The 10885-nt window shown below is 52.5% G+C and overlaps 1 protein-coding gene across 1 annotated transcript; it reads right to left on the bottom strand.

Moving 5' to 3' along the window:
- Positions 1 to 3105: 3105 nt before the first annotated feature.
- Positions 3106 to 7023, bottom strand: ZNF503 (zinc finger protein 503). Its single transcript, XM_041475955.1, has 2 exons — positions 6365 to 7023; positions 3106 to 5271 (listed from the first exon to the last, which is right to left on the bottom strand). Exons 1-2 carry the CDS (start codon positions 6671 to 6673, stop codon positions 3751 to 3753), a joined length of 1830 nt encoding a protein of 609 aa, XP_041331889.1. The 5' UTR covers positions 6674 to 7023; the 3' UTR covers positions 3106 to 3750.
- Positions 7024 to 10885: the final 3862 nt, after the last annotated feature.

Below are 10885 nucleotides of genomic sequence, written 5' to 3'. Positions count from 1 at the left end.
GGGAGAGGAGGGTCAGCCCCAGCCACAGCACTGCGTGTGCCTTGCTGGCTGCGCTGAGGGTGGCTCCAAAGGTGAATGGGCAGTGGGTGACTTTCCGGTCTTAGCAAATGGAATTTCTTATCACTGAGGAAAACCTTCCCGTAATAAAGGCATCCTTGTATTTTAGTTCTAGCATACATTTTGCTTTCTAAAACCAGGCAAGCATATGTATATACATGTGTTTGGTGTGGACTTGTGCACATAAGCCAAGATACATATGCCCATCTAGGCTCAGATATATTACAGAGACTCCTTTGCTGTCTGTGGAGCCTGGTGTTTTATTGTTTCATAAAACTACCTTAATTACATTTCCCCATAGATAAGATAAACAGGACCCTTCTTTTCTAACCGTGTCTTATCAGAAGTATTTTGTCGAAGCAGCATCCAAAGTAAGCTTTTGAGAGTGGATGGAAACGCATTAATTTTTATTTTGGTTCTTCAGTTGCACTTAGCATCTGACAAGAGTTGATTTAAATATTACATGATTCTATCTTTAATGTTCAAAAAAGATTTGTGAGAAAGACAAAACTGTTTAATTTAAACTAATGTATGCCTGACTCTGGTCAGATTGATCACAGTTTTGGGTTTTGATGGGTTTTGCCCTTCTGTTGCTTGTCCTCTCAAGCTGGTTTTTCACTGTGAAATTATTTTAGTTCGGTGGCATGGACCAGCGGCTGCTGTCAAATCCACAACCCATCCAGTTAGTAAGAACGGGGGGGGGGGGGGGGGGGTAGGGGTGGTGAGGAATAACAAATGTAGTCCTTTTACCTAAAAACATTAATGTCCATAAGTCAATCTCTGTTAGAAAAAAGGGCGAATTTCATAGATTAATATCAAAATCCTAGGTGGCACTTGCCAGGTCATATACTTAACAAGGCTGGAAAAGAGACCTACTTATCACCACTCTACATATAAAATAAGGTGTTTTAATTTTTCTTTAACCTCGGGGACGGTATCTGAGCAAAACAGTAATAGTAGCATTAAGTGTTCATTTCACCACTTGCATCAGCAATTTTTGTGTGTAACCTTTCAGAACTGAAATCCCCAAAACTGTAGTTAGGGTTCCAGGACACAAATGCCTCCCTCGCTCTTTTTAAATCGCCCCTGCAACACCTGATGGGCGATGGGATTTGGCTAGCGAAGTCTGAGCTGCAGCTGTTCAAGATCCGTAATTGTAAAACACGCGAACAGGAGAGGAACGTGGCAATGGTGGTGTTTTAATCGCGGTAAAACTGTAATTGTTGCTTGCACACCCAGATGGAGCCTGAAATGTAATTTTCCTCAAATTAAGAGTAGTTAAAATAGCAAAGCGGGGAAGGCAGTCTGGCCGGGCTGCAGGGGAGAGCGGGGGGCGTGCGGCATAGAGAGAGGACTGTGAGCTTGTTCTGCCTTTGTCGGGCTCGCCAGATGAATCCTCCGCCACCATCACCCCCGACCCGAGAAGCCCTTCTTTCAATTACTTTCTGTGTTTGTATCCGCTTCTTATTTTATAACTCAAGTTTACTTGGTGCAGTTAACAGCACTGCCCTCTCCTCCCTTTCTCTAACTCATCGGTTCAGAACGAGAGCTCGTTTTACATTTCCTAAAGCAGAGATACGCAAAGGTCCCTTTCCCATTTAAGGCGGGTGGGGGGGGAACACATTTGGTTAAACCGCAAGCATTTCCCGTGCCGCTTTCGGACAGCGTCCCCAAAGAGCCGCAGCGCGGCCCAGCACCGGCCTCCCCGCGTGTGTCCCGGCCCCCGCCGCGGGCCTGGCCCGCAGAACCGTGCCGGGACGGCCGGGCGGCCGCTGGAGCTTCAGCAGCTTGCTGCTTTTCTCGCCTTTGCACATTAACACTAACTTCCACTAATTATCTGGAGCAAATGTATTAGACTAATTAGCATCTGGGCACCACGGGAAACTCTGAACAGTAATTATATTGTGGGGGGAATCCAGAACGAGGGAGAAAACCCAGTGATTTGTCAAGCCAAGTCGCCGCTTGCAACTTTGCCCCCCGCCAGTGCGTCGCGCTGGGGCCGGGGCGGGAGGAGCGGGGCCGAGCGAGGGGCAGCAGGTACTCGGCTCCGCCCGAGCCGCTGCTGCGAGCGCCTGGCGGAGCGCGGGGCAAAGCCCTTCGCTGGCATTGCTTTCGCGGACTTGGCCAGCGCTTTTCCGACTATCTCGGCGGCAACGGTTCGTTCCGCAGTTTCCGTGGCTGCTCTGGCTGCTCGGTCGCAGCCCCCGCTCCTACCTGAACGCAGGACGGCGAGCCGGAGCTGGGCGGTGGCCCTTGAGCGCTAGGAGGAAAGCCGGGCTGGGGAGGCAGAGACGCGGTGCAGGCAGGGGCAGCCCCTCCCGGGATCACGTCAAGTTTGGCACTGCACTTCAGTAAAGAGCAAACTCGGCCCAAATAACGGATGACTTTTTTTTTTTTTTTTTCCTGTCCCTTCCTTTTTAAAAGAAAATGAGTTTTCAGAGCTGTCCGATTTTTTTTTTTACGTGACGATCTTTTGTGCTGCGGTGCGAACTGAAGAGAGAAATTGAAAATAACTGGATGAGCTCAAACAGCGCTTCCCTAATTACTTCTGAACTTCTCATTTAGAAAGAGATGAATAGGTATGCATTACATTGTTAAAAAAAAAAAGAGCTTTCGGATAATCATCTTACACTTTTACAAAACAGTCCTGCCTTCCCCGTTTCTTTCTAAAGAAAGAATGGAGTCTTCTAGTTGAAAACTAGTTTTAAAAGCCAGATATTTCACAGTAAAAACATTTAAAATATACGTTTACCTTCTTTAAAGACAGGGAAAGAGATTTAAACGATTCTCAGTTTTCCTATTTCGTGCCAGAAAATTCTACTGACGAGGAAAAAAACCAACTGTGTCTGATTATTTTTTAAGAGAGCCCTGGGGTTACAATAAAAAAAAAAAACTTTGGTTGTTTTTTTTTTTTGGTTTTTTTTTAATTTTTAATTAAAATTGAATAAACGCTTAAGGAGAAATTAGCAGTCACCTCCATCCAAGACCTACTCGGGTTTTATAACAGAATCAAAGCGTATTTAAAAAAAAAAAAGTAAAACCTTTTAATACATCAAATATACGGAATTTTAATCTTTAAAGCGATACATTGTCTATTTTAGTACATGACGTAAACCTTACTTAACCCTTTTTACAGGGTGGACTTAAAAATTAAAAATAGTTAAGTGTTCCTTTTAAAGAACAAAATAAGGCAAATGAGGTTTTTGGAATAGAATTGTTTTTGTTTTTTCTTCCAGAATACATACAAAAAAATACCAATTCTCTTTCAAGGGTATACACCTTAAAAATAATTGCAATTTGAAATTATAACTGACAAATTGCGAGTTGTTTTTAGTAACAAACATGCATGTAAATTTTTTGTTTCAATGAGACATTAAATAAGAACGTACAATACAATCATAGCAATTTTAAAGTAACATTAAAGAGAAGACCTCTATCTTTTTATTTATATTCTACAATGGGTGTTCCACTTTTACCTATTGAGCTCAGTTTAGTAATGCACTTTATGATTCGTTGTCCCGCTTGAAGCTAACATAAATAAATACAGTGCTCATGGATCCAGTCCTCAAATGAACACTATTTTATAAAAAGTCAGATTTTTTTTTTTTCTTTCCAACTTTTATAAAGTTTCGCAGGGCTTCCTTCCCTTACCGCTAGACTTTGTGTTGTGTGTCAGAGCCCCGCCGCCTGCACTCACTGGTAGCCCAGGGCCGAGGCTGTGGTGAGTCTCTGCCCATAGAGTGCGTAAGGGGAGTAGTAGGGTCCGGTGGCAGCGGGCACGGGCACGGGGGCCCCGGGGGTGGGCAGGGGGCTCTTGGAGTAGGGGTGGTAGCGGCTGCCGAGTCCCAGCGCGTGGTGCGGGCTGCGCAAGGCCAGCGTGCCCGGGCTGCCCGGGGCGCCCGTCGTGGGGATGTGCATGTGGCACGCCATGGCCGCAGCCGCTGCGCTGGCCAGCGACGAGGAGCTGGGGTAGCTGGAGAGGAGTTTATCGGTGCCCGGGAAGGCAGTATGGGTCCGCAAGTGGCTAAGCAGCTCCTCCGAGGTGGCAAAGCGCTTGTCGCAGGGTCCGTTGGCCGACACCCAGTTGCAGATGTGTGGCTGGGGGTCGTTGGGGAGCATGAAGCCGTAGGGGTACAAAGGGTGGCCGGCTAGCGAAGGCGGCGTGGCGCCGGTCAGCGAGGAGTGGACGCTGTGCAAAGGGTGGGTGGGGTAGACGAGGGGGTATCCGGACTTGAGGGCTTGGTCGTGGGCGCAGGAGGCTCCGGCGGCGCCTGCCAGGTGGCTGGCGCAGTGGTAGCTCAGGCAATACGGGTCTCGGCACAGGCTCGCCGTCATCACCGACGGCGGCGACGCGCCCGCCAGCGGGCTCGACCCCGCCGGCTTGCTGCAGCCCAGGCTGCTGGCGGCGGCCAGCTGGGCCCCCACCAGGCTGGAGGATTTGGTGGGGTCCAGAGCCACTCCGTGCGGCAGGAACTGTGGCGGGTAGCCGGCGTAGGCTCCAGCCAGCGTCCCCGGATAGCTCATGCCCGCCGGGGGCAAGGGGAAAACGGTCTGGCCCGGTTTGTAAGGGGAGACGGGGGCCACGAGGCCGGAGCCCAGAACGGAGGTGGACGAGGTGGCGGTGGTGCTGCTGCAGGAGGAGGCGGAGTCCGATGCGATGGGCTTGGAGCCCGGCGTGCTCTCCTGGTGCTGGTTGACCTCCACGTTAATCCCGGCACAGCTCACGCTAATCCGGCTGTGGCTGATGCTGGTGGTGCCCGGGCCTCCCTCCGAGCCGGAGCTGCCGCTCTTTCCGCAGCCCTCCGAGTCCTTCTTGTCCTCCCCGCCTTTGCCCTCGGTCGGCAGCAGCCCGGGCGAGCAGGCGGAGGCGCTGGAGTTGGGGCTGCCTGTCCTTGGGGTGAACGGCTGGCAGGTGGCGCTCGGCACCCGGAATCCCGACTTCTCCCCGGCCGCGACCCCCGCCGCGGGGGCGCCCGCGCAGCCCGCCGCCCCCGGCTCCTTCTTCTCCGCGCCCGGCTTGGAGTACGGCTTGAAGCTCGATTTGTCCTCCACGCCGATGTCGCTGAGCTTCAAGGGGCCCGACTTGGAGTCCTTGTCACCTGCGGAGCCATTGGAGGTGACCGAGGAGAGTTTGGAGGAAGGGGACGGGTCCGGCTTCCCTATCTGCGAGCAAGTTTGTGCCAAAAGGGCCAGGGGGCTCTTCTTTGCATCCAGCTGCGGAAATCAGAAGGACACACAAAGAAAGAGATTTAATCGGGGTCTGAGAAACCCCCATTGCTTACATAGGACTCTTGTCCCGTAGGTTTCTGCAGCATACAGCCTGGAAGTAACGAACAGTTTGTGCGCATTCATCAACTTGACAGCCCCCTCCCTTGAATGCACCATTTTCCATAAAGCCTTTAAAAAGGGCTGGGGATTTTCGTATCCCTGCGAGCTCGCTGCGGCCGCCTTCAATGCCCCCAGCCTCTCCGGCAGCGGCCCGGGCAGCGCGGAGCTCGGCGTCGCTCGGGCCGCGCTGGCCCGCAAAGCCGCCCGTGAACTATAGCGACTGCAGCAGCATTTCTGCACCCTGACTGCTGGTACTATTTATAAACAGAGCCCGAGCTAGCCGGAGAGCAGGGCTCCCCGGGAGAAGAGTGTCCTCGCTCCGCAGAGACCTTAATGAAATCATTCATTCCCACGGACACACCCTTCCCACCACCAGCTCTGTTTCGAGTTTCGGTCCCGCAAACAGCGAGGCAGGCAGACGGGAACCGGCAACCTCGACAGAGCAGAAAGGCACCAACAGGCGCCCCGAAGTACAGGTCCCTGTCGGTACTTGAAAGGAATCGGTCGGCGAGCCGAAATAGTTATCCCGCCGCACCCACGATTGAGCCAGTCGCTCTCCGCGTCGTGTCGTCCCGTCCCGTCCCGTGTGTGTCGTCCCCCCCCCCCCCCCCAACACACTCCCTGCAAAAGCAAGGCTGTTTGGCGCTCGGAGCGCTGCTTATTTGCGTGGCCGGATCGTGACCCCAGCGTGGATCGGTTCCTTCCACCCACCCCTCCTCTCAAAATGGAAAAAAAAAAAAAGGCTCAAAATAGCAAAAAGAAAATATTAATTTACACAAGAACTAAATATTATCCCAGTAAACACGGAAACAATGCCCAGGAGCGGCTCCTCGCACTAACTCGAGATCAAAAAAAGCCCCTGTCCCGGTATAAATGCATTTCAAAGCGCAGGAAAGTGCCGAGGGCGGCTGGCGGAGCCGCCATGCACAGCCAGCGCCCGGGCAGGGACGAGAGAAAGCCACGGGGGCCGGGTCCTTACCTCGATGGGGCTGACGGGCGTGGAGGGTAAAGGCTGCAGGTATTCAGGGTGTAAAATGTGTCCAGTCCGCGCCGTGAGCATTTTCAAGACTTTGATGGGAAGGCGGTTGGCTTGGCGTAGCGGGTCCGAGGGGGGGACGGCGTGGAAGCAGGGCTTGGCGGCGGCGCTGCTGCCGTTATTCCCAGCGTGCCCGTTCGGCCCGGCGAGGTCGGCGGCGCTGCGGCTGCGGCGGGGGCTGCCTCCGGGCTCGCTGAGGCTGCTGCTGCGCTTACTACTTCTTATAGCAGAAAGCGAGGGCGATGTGATCATGACCCAAAACCTCGCATGAAAACTGGGGCAAGTGGCGCCGCTCGCACTCGGAAACGCTCGCTCGCTTTCTGCGGGCGAGAAAGGAAAAAAGCCACACGCCCCCCGAGCAGAAAAACAAACATACAATGTCCCGTGGCTCTCTCTGGCGGGGAGGGCGTGGGTGGGGAGGGGGAGGGAAAGGGGGAGCCGGCCGGAGAGAAAGAGGAGGAAAAAAAGCCGAGTAATCCTTGGGCTGTGCTGGGGGCGGGGGTGGGGGCTGCGAGCGTGTGCCGCGGTCCCCCTCGGCCGCTCTCAGCTCCCCCGGCTGGCGCGGCGCGGAGCGCTCGCCTCCGCCGCTCAGCTGTGATGCGAGCCGCTGCCCATCCAGCCCGGGATCTGGCAAAGAAACTCACTTCAAAAGCAGCTGAATTAGTCTGAGATTAAAGCCTTTGCCGCCTTCCAATCAAATGGGACCCCGAGGTGATTGGAGGGTCAAGGGGATGTGACGTTCCCTTTTCTGGGCTTTTTTTTCCTCCGTTTTTAATGGTCTCTCTCTCTTTTTTTTTTTTTTTTTTCCCTTCCCTTTCTCGTCCGCCTTCCCTCTCCCCTCCCCTCCTTCCTTGTTTTCGCTCCTAGGATGGGATGGGCGTTAATTCTGTGTTTCACATCACGCGCTGCGAACGTTTTTCTTCCTCCGCAGCCAGCGCGGATCGCGCGGCAGCGGCGGGGCGGCCGCGGGGCTGGGGGCGCCGCGCCTGCCGGGGGGCGGCTGCCGGCTCCGCCGCCTTTCCCCCGCCCGCCCCCGCCGCTCGCACACCGCCCCGAGCACGACCTGCCGCCCGCCGCGCACGGCGCTTACGGGCCCGGCCCGCGCCGCCCCTCCCTGGGGCCAGCCCGCCGGGACCGCTCCGGGGCCGCCGCCGCGCCGCGTCCCCTCCGGGACCCGCGGAAGGGCGCGGGGCGCTTTTCCCGCCCCTCCCGCCTGACAGCGCAGGGGAGGCCCGGACGAGAACCTGCAGAGCGCCGGCCTGCACGTCGCCGGCGGCAGCGGGCGGGAGCCGGGGCGCTGCGGCGCGCTTGCGGCGGCGCGGGGAGCGCGGCGGGATTGGGGGAGGTCGTCACACGCGGGGCTGTCACGCACAGCCCGCCGCCGCCTTTCGGGACTCTCCGCCCCGCCGTCAATTGTCAGTGCTCCCCAACCGCAATCAATCAGTTATTTGTCAGCCCCTGTCAATCCGCCCTTGATTTATGTCAGCTTTTGTTGCTGATTACAAGCCTGGTGTGACTTGAAGGGGGAAGGAGAGAGAGAGGGAGAAAGAGGAAGAAGGAAAGAAAACAGAGGGAGAGACGGGTTCCTCGGGAGAAAAAGCCTTTTAATTTACGGAATAAATCCTTGGAGTAAACTGGATTTGTTTGCCAGCAACCGGTAGCCCTCCCCAGCCCCTCACTGCCCTGTTGGGGAGGGCTGCTGGACTCCTCTTCCCCTTCCCTCTTCGTCCTATTCGAAAGTGTCCTTCGTCCCTGCGCCCGCCGGGCTGAACCGGTCCCCGGCAGCGGGGGCCTGGGGAGGCGGCCCCTCGCCCTAACGAGAGTACTGGTTCGCCGTTTATGTGTTGGATTTTCAGCTAGGCTGTGTTGAGTGCCTTCTGGGTACGCACACGGTGTCCGTCCCGGCGTTACATTCGTCCTGCTTTGTGTCTGTGCGCTCCCGAAGGGTACCGAGTCCTCTGCCCTCATCCCCGTTTTTACCGGTGCCGGCTGATGCCCCGAGCGGAATCCGCAGCCCTTCAAGTCGCTGGGTTGCCTTTTTCTTTTCTCTTTGTACTTTGCTTCCCACTATCCCCCCACCTCCTCATCCCATAACATTTTTTCACAGGCAAAATGTGTTAATCAATCTTTTACTTTTGTTTCCGGATCTGACATGGTGGCCCACACAATCTACAACATTAACAAAAAGGTCACTTAGAGATAAAACACGTTTGACAAGTGAAGAACAAGGCAAGTGCTTTAGGGGTCGCGTCCAATTCCTGACCTGGACTCCAACCAGAACAGGCGCTGATCCTGGAAGGGTTGGACGAGAGGAAGGACTTTCACTTTCTCACGTTTAGATTTGCTGAACCCAGTCCTTTTTCTTCCCTTGAAACACCGATCTGCCCCAGTCCCTAAACAGATGTGTCAGATAGTCTTTAATGACCTGCTCTTCTTACGAGGTATATGTAAGGCAGGTTTTCCTCGGTATCCCCCCCCTTCCCCGCCAAGAGGTACCCTTTAAATCTTGCAGCGCAGTAAGTATATCTGCTGTATTTTATTTAAACCACTTTACTCTTTTACTACAGTGTACAGAGTAGGATAAATACACGGAACTCCTCTAGCTTTAATAAAGATGCGATTAATTTTAACAAACTTTTAAATTTCTATATTTTCTCCGAAAGATAAGGTTTATTGGCACAACTTCTCAGTGGAGAATCATAAACGTACTTTCATTTTGCAATCACCGCGGTCATCTAGCAAGACCATCAAAACTAAAAGGCAGGGGAGAGGAGGTAGAGAAAGAAATCTTGCATAAAACCCACGATATTGCAATAAGACTGACAAGACCCACAACTTGCCCTCAAGGAACTCCCCCCCCGCCCCCCCCTCCTTTATCTAGAGTGGAAGTGACTTGAATCTGCCCCAGGTTTTCCCCCAGTTCTTTCTTTTGTTGTCAAGTCCAATTGATAAATGGAGTGCAGTAAAACTCTGGAAGAAAAAAAAAAAAAAAGCTGAAACCTTCATTTGTGTTCATTTGCATTAAAGTGCTTGGAACAGCTGTTTTCCTTACAGGACCGGGGAGACTCCTATCTGTTTTCTCGTTGTATTTATCCTGCCTCCCAGGGTGAAAGACTAAAGATTAATTGTCTTAAGGTAGAGTCAGCTGTGGGAAGGCTCTCCCTCCCCATTTTTCCTTCCCTCTCTCTTTTCTTGTGGAGGTGAGGGTGATTTCGGGGAAGGATTGTTTTACTTGTAAGCCAAGGAAGCAAAGGCGATAGCCGGTACATGTATAAAACAGGCAGCGCACCGAAGGGAAAAGCGGGGGACGAAGCGGGGGGAACAGCACGAACCCCGATCTTTCTGGCTGAAGTAGAAGCATCAGAGAGTAATTTAATTAGCAACTTCAGAGGACAGCTTTTTCATTTGCTTTTATTTTTTTTCTCTCCACTCAGCCTTTGAAATGAGATTTAAATCTCACTCAGTACTGTAAACTTTTTTATGTAGAACCTTGTAAAAAAATCAGCCCCAAGACATCTCCTCCCCTTTGCGCCCTCCAAAGCATTTTTGAACTATGAGAGCTTATTCACTGCGCTTAACACACGCAGAAAACGATTCCCAGCGAGGGGCTCGGAGTTAGGATGCACACGCGTAGGATCGGGCGGGCGGCGGGGCTGCAGCTTGAGAGCGGTGCGGAGTTTGCGATTTGCCTGCTGCGGGCTCCTTTCCTCTCTTGAGCCGAAGAAGAGCGATTCTGTCCTGCTCGTTACCTTCGCGAGGGATTCTTGTTTAATGAGTCCGTGCAGACGGTTTGCTGTTTGGCATTTACTTGTGTAGTCTTGTTGAAGTTTTGGTGGCTGTTGCTTTTATTCCTTTGAAAAAAAAAATTCCAAGGGTTGGAACCCGTCTTCCTCTTTTTACAAAGGAAAATTGTAACTTAAAAAAAAAAAAAAAAAAAAAAAAAAAAAAAAAAAAAAGGAGAGCAAAGGAGGAATTAATTAACAAGTGCCAGTCCACACTTTCCTTTACCTACCAGCTATTGGCAAGCATGTCAAGTCGATTTTATTTGCACACAATGGAAATGATTTATTTTCTCTTAAAAAGGAGTGGGCTGGCAGATATTTGAGGAGGAGAGGAGAGCGAGAGCAAGAGAGGAAAAAAAGTTTGAAAATGCCTTGAACTATTCACTGTCGAGATGGCTAATCAGTATTGAGGCTCGAGGGCACTCGGGCAGCTTTTCAATGCGGTTTTCCTTTCATCTCAAGCTGGATGGAGGCGCTCAATTAAAAGCCTATCAGTTTGTAAGTAAATCAACGCCTATCAAAGTTGTCACATCAAACAAAACGATTATTATTGCAGCCCGCCTCCCCTATTAATCTCCCTCTAAAATAATCCGCTTGACAGGTCAGGCTGGCGAGCTGCAAACCCTGGTCAGGATCACCCAAAAAACCCGGACTGACTATTTTTCCCTCGGGAGAGCGAACT

The sequence above is a fragment of the Pyrgilauda ruficollis genome, unplaced genomic scaffold, assembly GCF_017590135.1.
Source record: "Pyrgilauda ruficollis isolate IOZ18807 unplaced genomic scaffold, ASM1759013v1 scaffold11, whole genome shotgun sequence".
Classification (NCBI taxonomy): domain Eukaryota; kingdom Metazoa; phylum Chordata; class Aves; order Passeriformes; family Passeridae; genus Pyrgilauda; species Pyrgilauda ruficollis.
Note: the sequence above shows the minus strand (reverse complement) of the source record. Positions and strands in the feature narration are given on the sequence as shown.